The sequence below is a fragment of the Ovis aries genome, chromosome 4 (assembly GCF_016772045.2).
Source record: "Ovis aries strain OAR_USU_Benz2616 breed Rambouillet chromosome 4, ARS-UI_Ramb_v3.0, whole genome shotgun sequence".
NCBI classification, from domain to species: domain Eukaryota; kingdom Metazoa; phylum Chordata; class Mammalia; order Artiodactyla; family Bovidae; genus Ovis; species Ovis aries.
This window is the reverse complement of record NC_056057.1, coordinates 58,002,333-58,028,491: the sequence shown is the minus strand read 5'-3', so window position 1 is coordinate 58,028,491 and position 26,159 is coordinate 58,002,333. Positions and strand designations below refer to the sequence as shown.

The 26,159-nt window shown below is 39.0% G+C and overlaps 1 protein-coding gene across 4 annotated transcripts in view; it reads right to left on the bottom strand.

The window, feature by feature from the left end:
* The window catches only part of DOCK4 (dedicator of cytokinesis 4), a 471,927-nt gene that overhangs the window by 178,379 nt on the left and 267,389 nt on the right, over window positions 1-26,159 (bottom strand). For all 4 annotated transcript variants that reach the window (XM_060414757.1, XM_012176786.3, XM_027968612.2 and 1 more), the window contains 3 exons: window positions 14,884-15,009; window positions 5,143-5,267; window positions 3,857-4,019 (listed from right to left, as the gene is read on the bottom strand). In XM_060414757.1, coding sequence (XP_060270740.1) covers window positions 3,857-4,019; window positions 5,143-5,267; window positions 14,884-15,009 — 414 coding nt within the window. The remainder of the gene's footprint in view (window positions 1-3,856; window positions 4,020-5,142; window positions 5,268-14,883; window positions 15,010-26,159) is intronic.

Here is a 26,159-nt window from a genome sequence, read left to right as displayed (position 1 = left end):
CCACCCTCTAACCCTATAGTCCTGCCTCGTAACCATAAGTTATATTCCTTGACTAATTTTCTTCAAGGGATTCACTATTTGAAATTACGTGTTTTGTTTGTTTTTTGAAGTCGTAGATTTTCTGTTTCTTCTCCTCACAACCCAACCTCTGCTCCTTAACATAAGCACCACAGAAGGCAAGACTCTTGTCTGCTTTATTTTACTCTATGCTTGGTATCTCAAAGAATGCCAAGAACATAGTAGGTTCTCAACAAATGTATGGAACATAAATGAATGAGTGAATGAATGAACTCTCCCTACAGCCACATGTATAAACAGAGACCTCTGAAAGCCACCTCCTTGGAATCAGGCAAGTAGACAAACAAACTGCAATCAATAGTTTGATAAGAGTTGACTGCAGTAGAATTTGTATGCCAGAAATGAGGCAATGAGGTTTTCAGATGTCCAACTGAACTACAATGGCTAGAACAAGGGTCATTGGCAACTGTTTACAAATAAGGAAACTGAGAGGTCTATCACAGTGTTACCTGCTCCAGACCTCTTGTGTGCCAGTCTAGTACCTTCCACCCAGCTTCAGCTTCTCCAAAAATGAAGGACCGCAAGAAAGAGAATCTGGTTTGTTCAACTGGACTCTGTCCTTGTATTTAGACGTGCAGAGAAGAGTTGCAGGCTGGCACACATCATGGGCTGGCCTGTTATTCTTGCCCATACAACTGTAAAAGTAGAGGTTTTACCTGACAGAGAAGTCCAGCTTTGGGATACAGTAAGCCCCATGCTAGAGGAGTCAGATATGGAGATCCTGAGGATCGGACAAGAGACTCTAATAATAAACACATTATCCTCTTTTAATCGTTTCTGGCATTTAACCACAGGGATGTGGAACCCTGTGCACAGAGTAATTCTAGCTGGCTGGCTTAGGTTCCTAGCATGAGGGAAGCCCTGAATTGTGATTACAGTGAAGGATTTTCATTTTAAATCATTAATTTCAAGCCTACAGAGAAAATGGGGAAATACCAACACTCTTCAAACAAAAGTCACAGCAAAGATCTCTGGAAAGAGATTTCTACGTCAGTGAGTGTGCTGGGTATGGAACTTGTGATTTAGGGGGCAAGACTTATTTAGAAATAATTTCTTAAGTTGCTTTGACTCTCTTTTTGGTGTGGTTTTTGGTATTCAATTAGGAAAGATCAAAAAATTCCAAGATGCATAAAATTAGCAAAGGTAAGGAACAAAGCAATAGCTTCCCTAAATTTGCCCTTGGTTATAAAATAAAAATAAATAACAAGTAAAGTTTAAAGTACATAGCCTTTTTCCCTAAGCTATTAGATCAGGATTAATGAACTAAATAGACTGTTATGTATAATATATATAATACAATCCCCTTTTATTAATAAAACCCCTTAATCTATGGATTCCACCTCTTGAGTTTCCAATATATTTCTTCTTGTAGCTCAACTTGAACAATTCTGCCCCCTGGGACCTCCAGTATATCGACTCACCACTCCTTACCCCTTCACTCCCACCTCCCATTTCTATGGCCCATCATTCTAATCACCTCAAGTGAAAATACCCTCAACACTCCCCCTTCCACATGTCCACTCATAACACTACACCTTGGCAGAATCCAATTTGTGGCTTATTCTATGCCTAACCTAAGCTTAATTAATGCACACTACAAAAGCATCCTCGGATAGGCAAACTTTCTACATTTACCTCATCAGCACACTCCTCTACTTTTCTAGACAATAATTTCATCCACTCTCCTTGTCTCTCAAGCCTCCAATACCTTGATACTTTCACTTTCAGCTCATGGAGAGAGAACTCCCTCACACCCTCGCATCCACCTATCACTCACCTGCATCTGCCCTCCTAGCCCTGAACTGCCCATGCTCCCACCCAAGGCTAATTTCTATCCTTGAGTCCTAGGTCCTGTGCTCCTTCCCCAACTCAAGGACACTGCTCCTACAGGTGTCCCCACTCCCTACATCATCAGGTTTTCCTCTCTACTGAATGATTTCTCCCCAACAAACATGCTTTAAAAGTTCCATTTTAAAAAAGAAACAACAGCAAAAACTTCCTATGACCTACTTGTTTTATAGCTACGATCTCACTTCTCTGCTCGCCAGCATTCTTTATACTAAAGCTTCTTAAAATATCTGTCTGTACTCACTGCCTACCCTTCCTTTTCTCCATCTTACTCTTTGACTGACTCCAGTCAGCCTTCAACTCCACAAATCCAAGAGAAATGACTTCCATGATGCCAGATCAGGAGATCATTTCCGGGTCCTTATTCTGTTTATCACTGGCACCTGACCCATGATCAACCCCCTTGTGAAAAGCTTTCCTCATTTAGTCTCCTAGGTTCTATTTTCCTTTGATTCTTCTTCAACCACACTGGCTATTCCTTGTTAATCTACTTAATGACTACTTCTCACTCTCCCCAAATCTAAATGTGTCAATGACCCAAGGATCCACCCTTGGACTTCCCTTTGCTATCTAAACTTTTTACGTAGACATCTCGTCCAGTCTCATGGCTTTGAAAACCACGTTTATCTGTGATATCCTGGAGCTAACCTGTATTGGTTCATAAGAACTGACAGTATGCATCTTCCCTCAACTACAAGATCAGTGACATCATGTTGGCAGCTTAAAATTGACCATGGTGGGAATATTTACCCCATGGAAATCAGCAAATGCTATAAGTTAGGGCTTCCCCTCCCCTCTCCATCACTCTGAGTGCTGGTTAAATATTTACAGCACACCAATGAACTACATGTTCTCATTATCAAGTTTAAGTCTCCAGTTTGGATCTCATTCAAATATCTACTTGATGTCTTGAATATCTAATAGACTTCTCAGACTTAGCATATTTAGAATGGGATGTTTGATTTTTTCTCTCCAAACAGCTTCTTCCTGTTGTCTTCCCCACTTCATTAAATGACCCCTTCACTCTGAGGCCAAAATCTTGAGATCAACCTTGAATTTTCTCCGCCTTTCAGATCCAATCTGTCAATAAATCTGTATAAAAGAATCAAACCACTTAAATCTCATACTTGGAATTCTGCAAAAGCCTCCTGAATGGCTTTTCTGTTCCCATCTGGCCCACCTTCAATCTATCATCCATACAGTGGGCAGACTTAACCAATCTAAAACCTGTAATGCTTCTTTCTCACTCCAAATAAAGTTCAAAGCCCTCCTTCCCATGACCTAAAACACAGCAGAGGATCTGGTTCTGCTGCTCCCTCTCTGGTTCTCACCTCCAACTCTCTCACTTGCTCATTCTGGCCTCCTTGCTATTCCTGTAAAGTGCCAATCATGTTTGAGAATGCACAGTGATGTGTATATATATATATATATATATGCAAATCAAATATGAATCTGAGCCAATCAGAGGCTTTCCTGGTAACTTCACATGCCTAGGAAAGTCCCCGAAGGTTCCCTTGAGCTGTATAAGGGCTGGATCAGCTCCTGGCTGAAAAGACAGCACATAGGTCAGGGGTGCCTAAGACCACACAAGCTAGTCAGGCCTTTAATAATGCATCTCCTCTTTCTGTTTAGTTTTCCTAGGCTGTGAAAGTGATGAATTGATTTTTATGAAAGTGATCACCTTAAGAAAAACCTTGTAGATTTCTACAGCTACTTCGTTTCCTCCTTCTCTTTCATCTCTTTCCATAGAGGTTATTGGTTTTTTGAGAATGACACCCATTCACCTCCCAGGATTCCATTCACCTCCATTTTTCTCTCATGGAGGTCTCTGGTTTGTGACACACTTTCTACAGACTATCCCACACTGTTGTTTCAGCTTAGTAAGCAGTACCCAACATAACAAGGCCACGGAGACACTCCATCCACTTACTGGAACAATGCCGAAACTCGAAGCGGATGTGTGCACCCCTGAATTTATCCACGGGGATAGGAAGTTTCAGCAGCTCGGACCACCTGGGGCTGTTGTTATGATAAAGCACAAAGGAGTGGTACTCGCTAGCCGGTGGCTCTCCAGAGCCGAAGGATATAAAATCCTGACAAAGGAAACATGCAGGTTAAAGACAGCTTCATTTCAAGATGATTTGGAAGGAGCAGAACAATTGCTTTGCTGTGTCTGTGTGCTCCCAAAACAGCACTTAATGTGAAATTACTTCCTCAGTCCTCTTCAGGGCTGTTTTTGCACCTGCTTCTGTGGGCAGGCTGTGTTTGGTTCATCCTGAGGCTGGTCTCCCAGGACCTAATTGCTCAAAGGTGGACCTCAGTGACATATGCTAGCTGGGCAACTGCATGCCCAACTTGGAGTTAACTACAAAGCAAAATTCTCAACCAGTTACAGCCAAAAGCCTTCTGTGCCTTCCTATAAAACTCAGTAAGCCCCGGGGCTCCCATGAAATACTTCTTCCACAAAGGAATCTGATATGATCACCCTGATTAGCAATACTCTAATCTCCACGTCCTATTTTGGTCACAATGAAAATACATAGGATTAAACATGGGCTCAGACACTAAAGAATGCCTGCAATGTGGGAAACCTGGGTTCAATCCCTGGGTAGGGAAGGTTTCCTGGAGAAGGAAATGGCCACCCACTCCAGTATTTTTGCCTGGAGAATCCGATGGACAGAAGAGCCTGGAGAGCTACAGTCCATGGGGTCGCATAGAGTCAGACATGACTGAGCAACTAAAAAAAAAAAAAAAAAAAAAAAAACCAACTCCACAAAGAAAAAGTATACCTCTCGGATTCATGTTGATATATGGCAAAACCAATACAATAGTGTAAAGTAATTAACCTCCAATTAAAATAAATAAATTTATATTTAAAATAAAATAAAACACACAGCAAAAAAAAAAAAAAAAAGAAAGAAAGAAAAAGTACACCTCTCCAAAACTATAACAGATGAAAGGGATAAAAGTGAAATGGGATAAAAACACCGCATTTAAGGAATAGCTGCTATGAGGATGTTTTTGACATGTTAATTAAACAAACTGAAAGCTTATTTCCCCTCTTTTCACAATTAAAAACAAACAAACTACACGGGTGTGGAGGAGAAAAATAAGATTGAAAATACTGCAAATCATAAGTTAACCGATCGCACGAAAGATGAACCCAAGGCAAGGATGTGAAATTGTTTTACCAAAAAGAATTCAGCATTAACGTACCTTCAGGGTCTGGCCACTACTCTCTACAATGAACATCGTAACTTCCACGTTTCTGGCCACACTCTTTCCTCCTTTCTCAAATTCTCCCCTTTCTATAGTGATATATAAATCATTCCGCATTTCACCTAGCAGGAGAGGGAAATTGAAATGGCATTATATATATAGGAAGTATAATAGAGTGTTCTATCAAGGAAAAGTTTAGTTCATAAAAAAGTGTTCTAGCATACAATATACATTATTTATACCTCTATAATAAGATCCTCACCCTTACTGCCAACATCCAAGAAAAGCAAAGGCCAGCCTCTGCTAGCTTGAAATTAGCAATACTGAAAACGTACATTTAGGAGGGAAATAAAGGACCTGGGTAGAAAGGTGCTGTCAAGTTTCACCATTTTTCAATATTTCCTTCATTTCATTTATGAGGTGTGATTACAGAATGACAGCTGAGCAGGGGTGGTTCAAAGAAACTAGTCTCAATACTTTATAGTCAAGGCACTTAGAGAAGAAGAAATACTTAAGTGGAAGAAAATGATAGGACTGCAAAGGGTACAGTTACAATTTAAATCTTCTAAAATCCATGGATGAAATGATCTCACCCCTGGAAGAATCCAGATTAGTGCTTTACAAACACAGATGTAGAATAATTCAGTCATACAGAAACACTTGGCTTAATATTTCTTGCCATCAAGCAATAAAACAAATGAGAAAGGCCCTGGATTCAAACTGACCTAGTCTATGTACACATATATCATCTATTGTTTTTTCTCCATTGGCTATTTATGAAACTTGAATGCTTTTTCATTTTGCCCCTTTCTTACTACTGCAAGAAAAAAAAAAAAAGAAATTGTATGTCAACTAGCAAAGAGAGGCAAACACACTTGACAACCTGCTTTTATTTCTCCTGTAAGAATTAAATTAGGGGTAGGCAATAAGTGGGTACGGACATGAGAAGTAAGCCAACAACGTGACTAGAAAGTTTTTGAAGGTAAATATTGGTGAGGTCAGCAAGGTTGAATATACTTTTACTTAACACAGCTTCCAAACATTTGAACACTCAAAAGCAATAATGCTTTGTTCTAATTTAAAAACAAAACAAAAACAAAAACAAAACCCTCTCCTTAAGAAAGCAAACCACCCGAAGAACAATAACCATACAAATGTACCCACATTTGGGAAAGTTATCAGACTTCCTGACTGAAATGTATATAAGAAAGTACCCTAGCTTTCAAAACCATGGGGGAATACCAGTGTGCACGGCCACCTTCCTCCACAAAGGCCGACTTTTAATAAGAGCATCATTTGCAAATGACCTTGCCTGACCAGGAAACAGATGGGCCACAAAAGGGAGACACTGAATAAATTCTAAAAAAGATGAAATCTCAGGCCCTCTTTAGAAAGTGTTTGTGAGGCATACATTATTGAAAACAATTGATACAGTGGTCTCTGTCTTATGAATTTCTCAGTACTCTCATGTAGCTCCTACAAATCAACTTGAGAAGGCAATGAACTTGGAACTCCAGGAGAAAAGCAACATATTTCAACACACACATTTGCATGCTCTGAAAGTTTTCTTGTTTAACCATCTTAATTTTTTTTTAAATTAGGAAAATATTACCCCACAAATTTCACAAGTTCTCTACAGTTTTATAACCTGATTCATTTAATTACTATATATTTATCTTCAAGTTTCTATATACTTATTTTATATATATATATTCATACATACACACACACATTCTCAACACTATTTATTTTAACAATTCCAATGCAGAATAAATAAGCTCACACACTATGTCTCCAAATTCACCAGTTTCAACTCAAAACAGGCCTGCAATGCTAATGGTCTGCACATGTGCTGTTTCAACTGTCTGAGGGGAAATTCTTGACAATACTGTTCCCATGAACAGATTTGCCAGGTAAAAAAACAATACAAAAATTAAGGTACTTTAGAACACACACCCACACACACAACAGTAGGAAAATTCCTTTGCTTCTGGAGTAGGTGACATATGATGAGTGGTTGAGGTGACGCACAGCCTATAAAACACACACTGATTAATGGGAAGTGTAGCTATAGGGGCTTTTACCTTAGAAATTTCTCATAATGAGTGATTAGCTTGTCCAAACCACATGGGGATTAACTGTCCTACAAAATGAAGAGTAAGTGTTTCTTGGGAGGGGGACTTCCAACTCTCATCTATTGGCAGGGCCAGTAATTCTGGCTTAAGCAAAGTGGAGGGAGGGAGGTCTGCAGTCTGTTTCTCCCTGTGTGCAGTCTGGGCCCTGCAGACGAACAGGGATGGAGGGAGAGTAAAATACCACCAGGGCCAGGAAATTCTTTCTCCATGTATTCATTTAGCAAATAGGCTGTGAGCACCTACTATGTGTCAGATGTTAAGTCCAGCAGACTCAGCAATGGACAAAGCAAAAATGCCTTCGCAGCAGAGCTTAGATTCTAGTAGGAAAAGATTTTGAACAAAGAAGTAAGACACAGAGGACACTGAATAATGCTAACGGCCATGGATCCAAGTGAGACAGAGAAGGGGACAGGGTGCTGAATGAGGCAGAGGCGCTGTCCCACGAGAGAAGCCCTCATTAAGAGGAGGAGACATCCGTGGAAGCGAGGCTGTCTTTCCGAAGGGAGGCTTAACATGGCCTTCGCTTCCCAAATGGCCCCCTGCAGCTGGTTTAGCTTATAACTGAGCTGGATTCTTCTCTCTCTTCCGACTTCAAATAAGCCTAAAGACTGTAGGGTCTCAGGAAGACTGGAATAAGGAGATCTGATTCCAACTTTCCCTGCCAGTCTCTCCTGTCTGTGACATTAGTCTAGACAGGGCAAGATAAACCTTGGGCCTCACGTGTTTGTGTCACTCAAGTGGGATGCGGTAAAGGCAGAGGTAGGGGTGGGAGAGCCAGTAGGAGGGACAAGGCTACTTTATTAGGTTATGTCTCTTTTTCTGTAGAATTTCTAGAATACAACACATTCATAAATAAACACACCTTATACACACATTTTACTTTTCTGTTCTTTAACTGTCACCGTCCCTGAAACCCTCTTTATCTTCCCCCAAACATTTTTTTTAATTTTATTTTTACTTCACAAAGTTTTTAGACTGAAGTAAGATTTCTCTGAAAAGAAAAAACATGACAAGAACATTTCTCCTGGATGACATTCTACATGTGTCCACCCCCCTCAGGAATCCATAGCTTGCTGTGTTCTAATTCTGCAAGGTGCCATGTTTTGCCAAAATATGTCGAAGGATAAAGTTGAAACAAGTGTTAATTACAGTCAATACACTTGAGGTTGACTCTAGAGAAGCCAACCTAAAGAAAACTAATAAGCTCAAACGGTGTTAAGAAAGCAAATCCTTGGTAATTAAGAGAGAAATCATTAGGTGAGTATGAAATGGAGTCATGGCACCAATCATGAAAAGCTGCTTGCCTGACAATGTTTATTAACACCTTGCACCTCTTAAATTTATTACTCTGCAAATTTGACGGGCTTGACACTTTCCTGTTTCATAGGCCCTGTTTTGCTGGGAAGCCTTCAAAATATCACTGTAGACAAGATAAAGATAAGGCCACAGCAGTAGGAACAAATTCAAAAAGAGTTCAGTAACTACAATCAAATGGGGTTGATTTGTGGCTTATCCTCAGTGGACAACAGGCTTTTATCAGTTCTGTAAACCTTGATTCTGTCCTACGAATGCCTTGGATAAAGTCACAGAGGACAAGCTCATCACACCAAGTAAAACACTGTCCCCAGCCATAGGGGCTAGTCTAGTGCCTCTTCTGTGATAGACAATTATTGTCGCTTTTGAAGCTGGAAAATAAAAGTTTCTGTACTTCTTAAAAACAAAAGACCATATGTAAATGACTAGGATTTTTGTGAAGTTAGATTATGATGATGGTGCTCAGTGGTAGATAGATAGTAGTCAGGTACTTTGCCAAGTGCTATAAGTAGAATATCTCATTAAGTCCTCACATAAACCTTATGCTGCTGCTGCTAAGTCGCTTCAGTCGTGTCTGACTCTGTTTGACCCCATAGACGGCAGCCCACCAGGCTCCCCCATCCCTGGGATTCTCCAGGCAAGAACACTGGAGTGGGTTGCCATTTCCTTCTCCAATGCATTGAAGTGAAAAGTGAAAGTGAAGTCGCTCAGTCATGTCCAACTCTTCACGACCCCATGGACTGCAGCCTACCAGGCTCCTCCGTCCATGGGATTTTCCAGGCAAGAGTACTGGAGTGGGGTGCCATTGCCTTCTCTGAAACCTTAAAACAAGGTCCTATTTTTTCCATTTTACAGGTGAGGAAACTGAAGTACAGAGATTAAGAAACATGTCTAATGTATTATCAGTATCTCTTCTTTACCCATGAAAATGTAATTCAAGAGATAAGAACATTCATCAAATAAGCTAGTGCAATTCAGCCTTTGCCTCCAAAAGACCTAAACAAGGAAGATATTAGTCCCACCCTAATTGGCCAGACCAGTTGTCAAGCAAGGATTTCATTTCTAGGAACGAGACAGAACATGTATGCTTCAGACCATAAACAATACAGACAAGGCACTCATTACTGGAGAGATGAGGGTGACAAGAAATTAACTGAACTTTGAAATGTTGAGGTTACAAGCAGAAAAACTCAACCCAGTGGATAGAAGGTAAAAGGAAACTAGTTCAACACAAAAGAAGTCATTTTGAGAGATGACATGAGATGTGATGATGTGATCTTGGCCATTTAAGTACTCAAGTACAGCCAGGAAACCATCCCCAGGGATCCGAGAAGAAACTCGTGCACTGGACATGTAGTTGAGCCGGATGGCCCTTTGTGTGTGTAGCAGGCACTTCCTTACCTCCCCAATGATGTCCAGGTCCTAATTCCATGAACCTGTGAATAGGTTACCTTACGTGACAAAAGGGGTTTTACAGACATGATTAAGTTGAGACTCTTGTGATGGGAATATTTTCTTTGACTATGAGAATGGGCTCAATTTAATTTCAAAGATCCTTATAAGAGAGAGGCAAAAAGTCAGAGATGGAGATACGATGAGAGAATCAGAGGTTGAATGATGTGGGGCCATGAGCAGAGTACAGGCCACCTCCAAGAGCTAGAAAAGGCAAGGAAATAGATTCTCCTTCAGAATCATCAGAAGAAATACAGCCCTGCTGATACTGTGATATTAGCCCAGAGAGACCCGTGCCAACTTCTCATCCCCAGAACTGCGGTCCATTTGCATTGTTTTAAGCCACTCCATTTGTGCTGATCTGTTACAGCAGTCATAGGAAATGAATACAATATGCCATGCACACTTTAACTTCCACTACCTCAGGACATCTTCAAGGAGGGGACAGAGCAAGGGGCAGGGGCAAGCTTCCCAGGTAATTGAAATCAAAGCAAATCACATACATGGAAAATTTATGCACGGGATGAAAAATTAACTTTGGATTTCTCACATGGAGTACGCTTGAGTAAAACATACCTGGTGTTCTTGTTTCTGTTTTATTTTAAAAGAATACTTTGAGATGTTGAACTTTTGATGGGGTAGATTTTTAATTTTTTTCTTTTTGATGACTATCAAACAAGCAGTGGCAAATGACAGCAACAGCAGTCATGAGGGGCTTTCCAGGCAGTGGTGCAGAGAAAAAGGAGCAGGAACAGGGTGCCCTTTACATTCTAGGACAACACATGCATCTCTGATAGTAGTAGTTGGGGAAAGTCCTACACCCATGGGCACTGGGTATGTCAGCTTCCTAATCTGGGGGCACCAGCCTCTTCCCCAATGTGAACTTGGGCGGGGATCCACCCTTAGGGTGACACAATAGACTCTTAGCCTCTCTCTCTCCTTGTTCACTGAGGCATTCGTTGGTTAAGAGACCACTGTCCCCTTGGTAAGGGCATGATCAGGGGGTTCAGATTTAAGCAGACCAGTTGCAACTGTGTGATGTAGAGGTACATGACTTGGCCTGGGGGGTGGTGAATTTTAGTTAGATTTAGGATATATTTTTTTAGAGAAGACCAAGTCAAGTAGGTTCCCACCTCTTTCTCTAAAAGAATGATTATTTGAGGCAATTCCATCCAGTGATGTACATATCTCTTCCAGTAAGTGGTAAATAATACTAATAATATATATATATTTAAAAGAATAAAACTATATATCTTCTTAAATGGGAGGCAAATATACCTACAACATTTTTCTTTCCCCAGTCTTGTAAATCATTGTCTAGTCAACTTTGACCAAATACAAGTTTGACTTACCTGAACTATTGCCTAAAAAACAAAAAGGAGGCTTACTCTTGAAGATACCTGGAAAATAAACTTAAATCTTGAAATCACTATCACAGCTACTATTGGTGTCAACCATTTGAAATATAGGCTCTGTTAATAATTTTTAGCAAGGTCTTCTAGTCTCCAAATCTCAACTCTTCATGGCCCCATCATTCTATGACTTCCCCATAATTCCTTGTAGGATTAGGAACTTTGAAGATATACTAAAAGTGAATGCACTGGAAGGTACTAATTAGAGTGGCTCAGTGGTAAAGAATCCACCTGGCAATGCAAGAGATTCAGGAGATGTGGGTTTGATCCCTAGGTCAGGAAGATCCCCTGGAGGAGGAAATGGCAACCCACTCCAGTATTCTTGCCTGGAGAATCTCATGGACAGAAGAGTCAGGTGGCCTACAGTCCATGGGGTTACAAAGAGTTGGATGCAACTCAGCCACTGAGCACACACACACAATAAACAGGGACAGTTTTACTGGTTGATATGTGAGTATCCCATGGACAGAGGAGTCTGGTGGACCTAGTCCACAGGGTTGCAAAGAGTCGGACGTGACTAAGCGACTAACACACACACACACACACACACACACACACACACACACACACACACGAGAATGAGTCTCCAGGAGAGTGTGTACAGGTAGGGAAGGTAAAGTATAGAAACCAGGATGGCTGCCTAGAATCATAAACTCAGAATACGAGTGGACCCTTAGGGTGGGAGGAGGGCACGGCCTGATCACCCTGACATGCCTGACACATCAGCCAACTTTGTTCCAAAATGTCTGACGGGTGGAAAATTAGTCCTTCCTGATATTCAGCAAAGGCTCAGATCTGCCTGTACAGTCTGTGAAGACATTTAGAGCTTGGCTGTTCAATCCTGTAACTACTGCCACACGTGGCAACTAAGTCCTTGAAATGGGACTTGGCTGAAAAGAGATGTGTTGTAAATTATAACAGTTACCAGCCTTCAAAGACTTAAGTTGAAATAGTGTAAAATAACTCATTACAAAATTTTTATATGGACTATCTATTGAAAGGATATATGGATGCATTGGGTTAAATAAAATATACTGTTAAAATTAATTTCATCTCTTTCTTCCTATCTTTTTTTCAAGTGGCTACTGGAAAAGTTAAAGTTACATTTGTGGCTTGTATTGCATTTCTACTGGAGAGCGCTGACTGAAACATTTTCAGCACCCTCCCTCTCAAAAGCTCAGAGACCAGACCATGGAACTTTCTGCAGGGTTATTTGGTTTATAGGTGGCAGTAATGGAGCTTCACAGAGGGAAACTTTTCTTCTTTGGAAATTCGGCAGGGCTAAGAAATAAAGTGCTGAATGACTGGCCCTTAGTAACAGAGGACTTCGTGACAAGGCAAAACCATAGGGGCAGATTGCCTCTTTATACCAGGTGACATTCCAGAGACCAACCTGTGTAAAAGACAGACCAAGAAAATGAATCTCTATTTCCATGTTTTTCCCATTCTGAAAAGAGTCTGGCACTGATGACATTCTGTGACCCTCAAGAAAAGTTGTGTGTATGTCCCCATTAGTGTCAGGACCACAGATAATTCATTCTGCAGAAAGGCAGTGACTAAGTTAATGAAGGTCCTGTAGGTATAAACACATGCCTCACCCATCCTGACCTCTATCAGAACACAAATTAACCCTGGAGGACAAGTATAGAGAAAGAAAAAGGAAAAAAAAAAAACCCATCACATTAGCAGACTGTCAGTACAACACTGGGATCAGAAATACTGTTCACATACATTTTTCTCATTGAAAACTCAGCTCAAGTTTTCATCAAAGCCACAAGTGAGAGAGTGAAAATTAATTGGCAAGTCAAAATTCTGAAAATAAAGAAAAACAAAACAGCTGTTATGTTTGCCAATGTAAAACATTCCATTGAGTTGTAAAGCTGCTTTCTTTTCAGCTGTTTAAGTTTATATACACATCTCTCCCTTCTCCATCCAATTTGTAAGACTCAGAAGCCATAGAAGAAAAAAAAAATGAAAGAAGGAAAAGAAAATGCTTTAAAAAAAAAAATCTCTTGCAGTCTCAGGCACTACAGACATGTGTCTGGGGAAGATTGAGTCCCTGGTCAGCATGAACCCTGCCATTATAATGTGGTGCAGGGAAGGGACAGAAACAAGCCTGATTCCACAGTAAGTTTATTTCCATCATTAAAGCCAGACAAGAGCTGCATGAGCACAGCACATCCCAGACAATTATTCAGCCAGTGAAGTGTCATGTTGCTTGATATTTTTTCCATTTCTCAATGATACTGCTCAGAGACCAAGCTGAGGAATTCTTCCAGCAGCTGGCTGCATTCTGTTCTAAAATATGTTTTTTATATTAGATTTACCCCATCAATTTGCTTCCCAGTGGGATGAAATTTTTTTTCTTTTCTGCTAAAGAGGAAATACTAGCTATTTATAGCAACTGAAGGAAATAATGAATGGTTCCAAGAGCCAATGGATAACATGCCATCAAGTAAACAGTGTTATAAACAGTCATTTTTGACAATAGTAACAGGAGATGCTCAGGCAGACTGGGTGTTTAAGCTGGGTCAGGTCATCTCAGGAAACTTCTCAGGCTGTTCTCTTAGCCCTTCCTGTGTGAGTGATTTCCATCAGGAGATCAAATGCCATAGCAATCAATGCCAGTCAGTTTCTGCAACATGTTAGGTCTTTATGGATAACAAACCCACCACTAAGTCTTACAGCTGTAACAGGGGCCTCGTCCAAAGCAATATTCACGGTTTGCTTTTTGCACATGGGATTTAAACAGTGACTTAAAGGATCTTGTTTCTAAAAATACTGTCAACAATTTGAGACTGTTTGGTTTTTCTATTTTTTTTTTTTTGCTTGGTTGTGTAGAGTAAGATGCAGAACCATAAGAAAGACTATTACTTGGCATGTACTTGGATAGTGTGAATCTCCTTAATCTCTACCATTTCCACTCAGAAACACTGTTTTGGATTCTCTTTTGGAATCTCCTTTGGTTGCTAATATAGATCTGATATATATATACAAATAGAACTAAAAATACATATGGTATTTGTATATGGCTGCTTAGTTACATACACATATACCTCAGGTGGAAAATTCTCCAATAAAGGCTAACCATTGCTTAATAAATGTTCTTATCAAAACTTGTAAGGATTTCCCCTAAGTGACTTCAATAATACTTCCCACCAAAGGGTAAAATATTTTCTGAATTCAACTTCAGTTTTCCTTCTTATTATGGTCATAATGAAAAGCAGGCATGGTCCCCGTAAGTTATCCATCTGGATGTGAAAAAAAAATGTAAAGATTAAAAAAAAAAGAATTAAGTATCTCAATTTATTCTTCAGCATGGCCCATTTGAAGTCTTTGAAGCTGATAGTTTGAAAACTTTCTCAAGTGCCAAAAGCAGACAAAATAGCCATATTTTATCATGTGGTTCATTCTGAGTCACTTACCAGGCATAATAATATTAGAAAAACCCAACTTCCTGGTGATGGATACTCCATGAGAAAATACTGATGAGTATTCCCTTCTGATTTGTTCAATGTCTCCATGCAAGAGTTGTAAAGAAACAGCTAAACCTAAATTAAATGAGACCAGAATTAAAAACAGAGGGACAGAAATAGCATGAACAGAAACTGAAATTATTTCAACAAGTCCAAATCTACGGTATCATTGTTTTAAACTAAAGATTAACATTCAGACAAAACTAACAGAGTCTATAAGACAAATATCTAGAGAACACTTTTCCAACTTGACCACCTTAGTTTATCCACTTATAAAGAAGGTCCCTAGAAGCTGGAAAAAACTTGAACAGAACACTAAGAAGAAGTTTGGCTGCTAGTCCCAACACCCACTTCCCCATTCCCTGCCTGACAGAAACACCCCCACACCAAACTCATCCTTGCAAATGGCAGGGACATTTCAGCCCTGGAAGACACTGAACTTAAAATGGGAGTTCTAATTTCTTAAAAACTTTATAAAGTCTGTAAATAATTACTTATCAAATACCATAAAGATGAGCACAAATCTAAAGACGTTAAAATTCAAGGATTTTAAGGATATCTATAGAGCTGTTTCTTTTTTTTTTTTTAAAGTAAGAAAGATCATTACAATGAAACCAACATTGTATTCTTAGTATTATATATGGTACAAACTCATAATCACATTATTTTTCACTGAGCATATATAACAAGATGCAGGCCATTTTGATAAACAAAAGGAAATTTAGTCAATAAAACAGTAAAAATTATCTTTTTTTGTTACCCCAATTATAGTGACATGACCACAGTAGAATATATTCAAGACCCTGAATGACACATTTTTCATACCTCATTTTTCCAAACCTCAGACAAGAACTACAGAAAAAAAATTAATGTCTTATGTTTTTATATATGTTTCCCTATTTTCAACATGCTGCTTCTCTTTTAGTTCCCTATTCCTTTTTCCATCTATTATTTTAAAACAAAGGAAAAAAAGTCCATCACTTACATTAGTAATAGAAAATGAAACCAGTCAAAGGTGACTTATATTTTTTAAAAAACTTTCAATCACCATTAACCTGAACTCAAAATGAATGTGGATGATGGAATCAAAAGGATGATCAAACCGTACTCTAAAAATCCTCCATCGACATTCTTATCACCCTTTTCACTCAATAACACCCTTACTATTGTGCCACTTGTCACTCCCGGTTCCTAACACACAGCACTACAAAGCTAACTGCCAACATACACCGTAAGCCTGGCAACAATCAGGCTGGGATGAAACAAACATAAGGTATTTGCCTGCCATGCATCTAAATTAGGGTCTTCCTTTCACTCCCCTTCAGCAATAAGAAGCAACAACAACAAAAGCAGGGCTCTGTTGGCTGGTTTGCTTGCTTTTCAGAGTGCATAAAACATCAGAAAAATCTGTCTTTTTTAAAAAAGCATTATGCTCAGAGAGAAGACGAAGCCTTTCCTGGGGTGCAAACCCAACCAGGATGAGGCATACTGAAGGGGCAGTGACGTAAGCAAAGAGGGCCAGGATGTGGCTGCATCACCGTGTCCTCTGGTGTGTGGGTCTAATAGAATGTTGGTGTTGGAAAGCTGCTTTGAGAATTAGATTAAATCTTGCAGGCACTCAGGAACTTTAATTAAATCTTCATCTTATTTTTACCTATCTTTTAGCTCACTCCCCACCCTCACCCCACATGAGCTGGGTGACTGAGGCGATAAAATAGAGGCGCATCAGCCCTCCAAAAGCCACATGGACTGAAGCAGGGGAGAATGAGCAGTCTGGATGGTTTGATGGTGACAACTTTGATGTGGTACTAGTGGCTCCTTTTAAAACCCAGAGGCAGGCGAATGAAGATAAACTAACACATGTTATAATCCATCTGTCTCAGCAGCTACTTCTTCTTGACTCATGCTCTCCACTATCCTCACCTCATTACTCGTGTCTCTGTTCTCCTCCTACTTCTGTCCTTTTGCCTTCAAAACATTCACCCACACTGTCACCATCATCATGAACATCATCAGGGTCTGGTATTTGTACAATAGCAGTGTGTGCCAGATAGGGTATGTAATAACAATCCCTCCTGCTGGGTAGAACACCGTTCCAGTCCTGGGGTAATATCAGCAATGCTTTCAAATAGAGAATCACATGCACTAAATTCCTGAGGTCCTGTGATGTTTTGCAAAAGCAGGTCATTTCATTAGAAATTCTCATCAAAGGACCTGATCAGAGATACTAGCAACCTTATATGGTATGTATAAAGTAAGAAGAGAAAAGAACTAAACAATAATTTAAAAAAAAAAAACAGATCCTGCTATTCAGGGTAGAGGTTGGAGGAAGGAAAAGTGACCAGGATTCTTGTTTGGCTCTACTGGAGCCAGAATTCATTTAACCATCAGTGAATTTATATATATAGGGTTTCCAGGTGGCTCAGTGGTAAAGAATCTGCCTGCAATGCAGGAGTGACAGGACATGCAGGATGCAGGTTCTATCCCTGGGCTGGGAAGATCCTCTGGAGGAGGACATGGCAACCCACTCCAGTATCCCTGCCTAGAGAATCCCATGGGCAAAGGCGTCTGGTGGGATACAGTTCAAGGGTTGCAAAGAGTTGGACACGACTGACGTGACTTAGCACTTCTATGTGTATGTGAGTGTGTGTGTGTGTATGTGCTGAAAGGATAAGACAATGAGAAAATAAAGGCATTCAATCAATGTGAATGTTAAAGACAATTGATCATAGGAAATAGAGAAAAAATATGTTTTCAGGGAAGACGTAGATGTAAGCATGAACAAAAAAACGCCTCAATGTTCTCCAGACAGCCAGAGTCATAGAGATGAGAGAATGCAAGAGGATAGAGAGGATCCACGTAGGAGACAATGGACAGAAAGGAGCCAGTGAGGCAACGAGGAAGTGATGAGGGAAAATGAATAGTATGGAGGAAAAATAGTACAAAATAGTATGGAGGAAAAAAGGAAACCAGACATTCTAGAATTGGATGCATCCTAAAACATTTGGTTAGAGGACAGAGTAGTTCTCACTCTGAAGGTTTAGAAAGACACAGATAATGATTAGATAAAGCCCAGGGTAATGATTTCATTTGTTTGGCCAACTGATACGAATTTGCAGGGAGGGCAAGGTATTGTTGAAGTGACCCAATTTCTTCAGAATGAAGAACTCACAGAGAATTAAGAACTCGGAAGATAAGGTGGACCAACAGCTTGACCACAGTGTACTTGGCTCTTCCCAAATCATCTATTTCCATAAAAAATCACAACACATAACAAATAAACTTCAAAGAGTGGGAAGTCAAAGAAACATGATATAATAGTGAATCCACAGGAACCAGCCCACCAAGAGCCATAGCAATATTATTTATTTTTCATTCAGGGAAACTCCTGATCCTGTTTTTCTAGTGGTTCTTAATTATGCTGACTACAATGAACAGGTTGGACAAATGACTCACTAGATAATAAGAAATACTGTATTAACACAAAGAAACTATTCTTTACTATAAAGGGGAGACTTATCAAATATTCACCTATTCTGATGACCTGAGGATTCATCCTCTCCTTTCAGGATGAAAGCTCAAGATGTGAGGCATGTTCACAGAGCAGTATTTTCTTCCTATCCTCTTTCCTGTCTCTTTCCTATCCTCACCTAACCCCTCTCTCTAGGGCTGAAGCAACTTCTAAAATTCTATCTGCACACTTTAACTTATTGCTTCCACAATTTAAAAAACTGTCCACTTTGGGCAAGGCAATAACTTCCAGCTTGAGAGGAAGATGAAAGGCAAGATATAAGGATGTATTAATATATGATAGGTTCCTGCTCCATAGAAGCTGATCATCCAATAAGGAAAGACACACACAGGTAAGTAGAATATGAAGCAGTATGGGTTAAATGCATGAAAGGAATATTACAGTAAAGAAAAATTATGACTGATGGAACTTGAAATTTCAGGGAAGAATTGTTATGACAACAAATAAAATTAGGTTAAATTTTTAATTTTACAAATAGATCAATAATGTCCCACAATCAGTTTTTTTCTGGCACTTAACATAAATACCAAACATGAAATTGCTAAGGAAAAAATGTTACTCTAATAGAAGTAAGCATTAAACTAAACTTTAAAAAATCAGTCTAGATATTTATGACCCAATTATAAAGATTTTTTAACTAATTTTAAACAGAGACTTAGTCATTAATTAATAATGAATTTAGAATCACAAAGCAACATTTTTTCAAGATTAAATAGCTTATGGGACAGAACTACAGGAGAGAAAGGCTTAGTATCTGGTAAACCAAATGTGCTTGATTCTTTGGGAACTCTAATTTCTTAGGAATTGAAGCTAACTCACTCTGTGAGATGATTTCTTTTAAATTCATGAAATTCTGCACTTTTACATAAGAAATGGCAAGCACAGCAAGATTTATTAAGTGGCAGGCAAAATTGATTTTAGACTAGATCAGCCATTTTGCCACCAATGAACCAAATAATACATAGCAAATGTATAATAATGCAAACATGGAAATCTGTGGCAAATATATTTGATAAAGACACATTGTGATTGTGTGCAGTTTAAGAAGCCTGTCGTACAGCATCATGACCCTGCCTCAGTGTTAACTTCTCTGTGCTTTCTTTGGTTGTCACATTTGTAAAATAACTCCATAAAATACTTTGGGCAATGCCTGCTATAAAAGAAGTGCTTAAAAATGATAGCAGCTACTACTACAACTACCACTGCTATTATTATTATCACATGATTGTTTCTCTTTCAGTTGTGCTCATTTGGTATTTAAGCAGTATACTAATTTTTTTTCAATGACTTCTTTAAAATAATTTAAGAAATTCTATTTAGTTCTTTCTCACCAATAAAGCTAATCACCAAGAGGACAGTTCAGTTCAGTTCAGTTGCTCAGTCATGTCTGACTCTTTGTGACCCCATGGACTACAAGTAGGCCAAGCTTCCCTGTCCACCACCAACTCCCAGAGCTTGCTCAAACTCATGTCCATGGAGTCGGTGATGCCATCCGACCATCTCATCCTCTGTCATCCCCTTCTCCTCCTGTCTTCAATCTTTCCCAGTACCAGGGTCTTTTCCAGTGAGTCATTCATTACATCAGATGGCCAAAGTATTGGAGCCTCAGCTTTAGCATCAGTTCTTCCAATGAATATTAAGAACCAATTTCCTTTAGGACTGACTGGTTGGATCTCCTTGCAGTCCAAGGGACTCTCAAGAGTCTTCTCCAACACCACAGTTCAAAAGCATCAGTTCTTCGGTGCTCAGCTTTCTTTATAGTCCAACTCTCACATCCATACATGAGTACTGGAAAAACCGTAGCTTTGCCTAGACGGACCTTTGTCAGCAAAATAATGTCTTTGCTTTTTAATATGCTGTCTAGGTTGGTCACAGCTTTTCTTCCAAGGAACAAGTGCCTTTTAATTTCACAGCTGCAGTCACCATCTACAAAGATTTTGGAGCCCAAGAAAATAAAATCTGTCACTGTTTCCATTGTTTCTCCATTTATTTGCCATGGAATGATGGGAACAGATGGCATAATCTTAGTTTTTTGAATGCTGAGTTTTAAGCCAGCGTTTTCACTCTCCTCTTTTACTTTCCTCAAGAGGCTCTTTAGTTCCTCTTGATTAGATTAGAGATGCTTAGATTAGATTACTGCTACTGCTAAGTCGCTTCAGTCCTGTCCGACTCTGTGCGACCCCATAGACGGAAGCCCACCAGGCTCCCCCGTCCCTGGGATTCTCCAGGCAAGAAAACTGGAATGGGTTGCCATTTCCTTCTCCAAGGCATAAAAGTGAAAAGTTAAAGGGAAGTCGCTTAGTCGTGTCCAACTCTTAGCGACCCCATGGACTACAGCCTACCAGGCTCCTCCATCCATGGGATTTTCCAGGCAAGAGTACTGAAGTGGGGTGCCATTGCCTTCTCTGTAGATTAGAGATGCTAATATTTTTTGATGAATGGATTAAAAAACTCTCCCTATTCATTGCCTCCTATTTTCTTTTTCATTATGAACCCATTTTTGTACCTTTTATTTAGTCTTTTCCTGATAGTTTATTATCTAAACTTCTAGGAGACATGGTTTAGGGAATACACAAGTGATACTTAGAAATGAGTCCTCTAATACTGGGCTTGAAAGAACTGTTCTCTGTTTTAAAAAGGTGATGAGAGGAGATGATTCCCCAATGAGACAGAAAAATCTAAGCTTAAGCCACTGAATTTAAATTAACTCAGCAGTCTGGAAAAATCCATAGCAATGAAATCCAGGGTAAGTACCCAGTCCCAGGGGAGGAGCCTGAAAAAAGGAAATGTATAATCATCCCACACTATCATGTTCACTCCCAGAGTTTATGGGATTCCTGTGGATAAAGCAACACCCACTGAAAATGGGTCACAATAAAATAACAACAGCAACCATGCATAACAAAATAATCAGCAATGAGGGAAAGGGAGCAGATCTTGACTTCTATGGAATATTTAAAACTTAAACTTCCAACTGTCAGGACCTATCTTCACACCCTTCCTCCCTGTTGGAGCACAGACTGGAGTGTTTACCCCTCCAGTTTGGACCTCCCTATACAAATCAGCAGGGCTTCCCTCATAGCTCAGTTGGTAAAGAATCTGCCTGTAATGCAGGAGACCAGGGCTCAATTCCTGAGTCCGGAAGATCCTCTGGAGAAGGAAATGGCAACCCACTCCGGAACCCTTGCCTGGAGAATCCCATGGACAGAGAAGCCTGGCAGGCTACAGTCCATGGGATCACAAGAGTCTGATATGACTTAGCGACTAAACCACCAGTACCACCGTACAAGTCAGCAAGATGTCCCTTCCTTTCTTTGAAGCTTTGTTTTCTATTTCTTACCATATCTTGGTTATAATTTATCCAGCATTTTTATGTGTTTGTAGTTGAAAAGGAAGTTACAAGAGGCAGTCTACCATGTTTCAAAAGCCAATTTATTTAAAAATCTTTGCAATCCCTATTGCTTCCCAATAACACAAGCAGTCTGTGAAGAATATAGAATAGTGTGCCTTCAATGCACAATTAAATTGTAAATGGTAAGTTAATTAAGTGAGCAAAAATTTACTCTACTTATATAGTATTTAAGAACTATCAATCTCACAAATATTTAATTCAAAGACTGCCCTTTGCTTCAAAAAATGTACAAATGTGCCAAATTAAAGTATGAAATAAAATCATAATAGATTAAGTAACTGACTTAAAAAATGCAACAAGTACTTGACATCACACAATTACATTTTTCTTTTTATTTCTCCTGAGTTTCTATACAAGTATAGAAGAAAAATGATAGCATATTAAAGTATATGTTCGGCAAATACATATGCTAAAAACATCTGAGCTAAGAATAGATGTGATAATAGTGCAAAAATATCATCACAAGTGGGATATCCAAAGATCACATTACAAACCCAAACTAATAACAAACAAATTTCTGAAGTGACCTATAGGGGAGGAAATGAAGAACATAGTTGGCATATATCTATTAATCCTGAGTCACTTAATTTTCTCAATTAGAAATCTCATGAAGTTTTATGACCAAACTGAAATGGTCTTTTCATTTTCAGCATTTAAAAACATCCACATGCCAAGAGAAGGCCAAAAAACTTGCTTCATTTACTTTTTCTCAAAATAAAGTGTGGCAAATAGAGAACCATGAATTAGGTTTTTATCTCAATACAGGCAGAATATTGTAAAATTAAAAGAAACTCATTTTGGAAGATAAGACTAACTGAACAAGCTTAAAAGTTTTGAAAAAAAAAACATCATATATAACATAGCAAAATCTAAATGAAAAAAGTCAGGGAATAATTTATCAAAGGAGGTGTTTTATTTATTTATTCTTTTAGAATGGAGTAAAGAGACGACATAAAATACAGCAGGGAGTTGTGAGCAAAGACAGAAAAACACAGAACGGGTAAAAGAAATGTCTTCGCCTGGTTTTGTTCTGAAATCACTGAGGTCTTCTGGTTCCTAGTAAAATTATTGAAGGCTATGTCACTAGTTCAATTTCTAATACTATCATAAAGGCATACATTTCTGGGGCATGAACATTTACAGGACCGTAACTCTATGTGGCTACTAATTCCAAAATCCAAAGAAGGGTATGTTGGGTTGAAGGTAGAATGTAGGGTGAGACATGAAAGAGAGGCTGAGCCAGGGACTGAAAGCCTGCCTTACAAACCGCACAGGAAGGAGTCACGCTGGCATCACAAGTGATGAACCAATACAACTTGAAAGGGGAAATGAGATACAGAAAAGTTTTTATATGACAAAGAGGATTCTGGCAGCACAACAGAAGACCTGGCAGGATACAAGTCATGGCTAAATTTAACAGTCTAGGTGAGAACTAAGGAGGGGTTAAAATTAGTATCATTGGTTATCATAGAGGATAGGCATGAACTTCAACAACTGCTTTGAGCACACAGAGACCGTGAAAGTAAAACTACGTCCAAAACCAGTCTCTTCCACTCAGTCTCCAATTTCCTCTTTTTTCCACTCTTATGAATGAATACTGCAATCCTGGATCTACAGGTTCCAAACTTTTCAAAAATCTCTGACATCTGTCTTTGATGTCCTCAAAAACCTGTCCCAGGTTTTATTCCAAAATGACCATCCAAGCTGCTGTTTATCTTGTTAATGCAGCAAAATTCATCAAAAATCTCATATTCTTCCTTAATAATCCCATTTCTAAGGCTTTATTTTAAAGTCATATTCTGAAATATAGGAGATGTTCCTCACATTATTACTTACAAATGTGAAAAAACTTGAAAGCATTTGAGTTCAACAAGCAGGGTTGGATACAGAAATTAGGGCCTTAAATCTCAAAGCTAGAAAAGACAATACAACCTCCTTAGAGCTCAGTAAATTATTTTTTATTTTTAATGTTTTCCTATTTGGTACTAGGAAACCAAAGAAACAAACTTAAGGCAAACATCTGATAACTGTGTCTTTGATTCATTCATGAAATAGATGTTGTCTGTTAGTCATTAAAGAATTGGGCGTTTTAAAATTTAACTAGATTAAAAAAAATTTAAGTAGTACATGCATATGTCAAACTGTACTAAAGGTTCTGTTATGGAAGAAAATATACTTCCTTACCTCAGTTACTGAGTTCTGTTTACTAGAATTAATCCATGTTTACCAAGTTCTTGAGTATCCTACCACAATTTTTCTTTTTTAACTGTGATAATTGTCATAATATGCCCAGGGGTGGGATTGCTGGGTCATATGGTAAATCTATTTTCAGTTTTTTAAGGAAACTCCAAACTGTTCTCTATAGTGGATATTATCAATTTACATTCTCACCAACAGTAAGAGGGTTACCTTTCAAAATCCATACCCTCTCCAGCAATTTTTGTTTGTAGATTTTTTTGTTAATGGCCAATCTAACTGGTATTTTGATTTGCATTTATCTAATAATTAGTGATGTTGAGCATCTTCTTTTCATATGCTTTTTGGCCATCTGCATGTTTCCTATGGAGAAATGTCTACTTAGGTCTTCCATCCATTTTTAATTGGGTTGTTTATTTTTTTGATATTGAACTGCATGAGTTGTTTGTGCCCTTTAAAAATTAATTTCTTGTTAGTTGCTTCATTTAAAAGTATTTTCTCATATTCTGAGGGTTTTCATCTTGTTTATAGTTTTGTTTGTTGTATAAAAGCTTTTAAGTTTAATTAGGTCCCATTTGTTTACTTTTATTTTAATTTTCAAAATTAAGTATTAAATTTTATTCTTCAGTAAGTATTTCTTCATTTGCTGTACACACTCAAGAAAATTTTCAGACTTTAATGCTTTTTTTAAAAAAATGATTATTACTAGTTATAGTTTAGAGTGAGTCCATGCAGCGCCTTATGCTGCCATTCTGGGGCAAGACTCTGAAAATATTATTTCTTGATAGTACTTACATACTTTGTGTTTGGTAGGCAGGGGCCAAAGGGTAAAACCTAATTGTCAGGATTTCTCAACATGAATGATAATTACTAACATCATCTGGTGTCAGAAAACCTTCCTAAAGGTGATTATCATTAGATCCTTCCATAAATTCACCTTTAGTAAAATCTATTAATTTCTGAAATCCTAAGCCCTCATTATTATCAGAGCAAGAATTTTTACTTCTATTCCCTTCTTTGTGCTTGATTTACGAAATCCGTCATCTGAGTTTTGCTTTGGATCCTACAATATTCTATGTTATGTCTGTAAGGTAAGTAAATTGACTTTTAAAGTAAAACACCAGAAGCATATATAACTTTCAGGGATACATCCTGGTTGCATCAAGCCATAAAACCCTGACAGGATCAGGCGAGGTGTTCACACAGCAAAGTCAGCCACAGAGTCTCAGGGCCTCTGGAACACAGGGAAGAAAGGAAGCCAAATGTTTGCTAGGAGTGGTGTCAAGTGAGACAACACTGCTGGAAAGTGAGTCAGCAGAGGAAAAACCAAGAAGCATTAGGAAGAGATTAGACTGTAGAAATGGACCAGGTTCAGTTCAGTTCAGTTGCTCGTGTCTGACTCTTTGCGACCCCGTGGACTGCAGCACGCCAGGCCTCCCTGTCCATCGCCATCTCCTGGAGTTAACTCAAACTCATGTCCCTTGAGTCGGTGATGCCATCCAACCGTCGCATCCTCTGTCGTCCCCTTCTCCTCCTGCTTTCAATCTTTCCCAGCATCAGGGTCTTTTCAAATGAGTCAGTTCTTCGCATCAGGTGGCCAAAGTATTGGAGTTTCAGTGTCAGCATCAGTCCTTCCAATGAATATCCAGGACTGATTTCCTTTAGGATGGACTGGTTGGATCTCCTTGCAGTCCAAGGGACTCTCAAGAGTCTTCTGCAACACCACAGTTCAAAAGCATCAATTCCTTGGCATTCAGCTTTCTTTACAGTCCAACCCTCACATCCATACAGGACTACTGGATAAACCACAGCTTGGACAAGGTTAGTTGAAGGATTAAAATGGGAGCCACGACAGCACTGCAGGCCTTCTGAAATGTGTGTTCACTGCATGACTGAGGACGCCGAGCTGCTCAAAGCCTCCCGCCAGCAAGACCACATTACCCGAAGGACACATATTCTTTAACGTTTCCATACTGAAAACTAGACACTTATGTCTTTAATGCTGCAAAGCTCAAATCTCCTCTTTCAGATGTACTTTCAAAGCCATACAAAGTAAACAAAACAAAAAACCACTCCTCTTTCTAA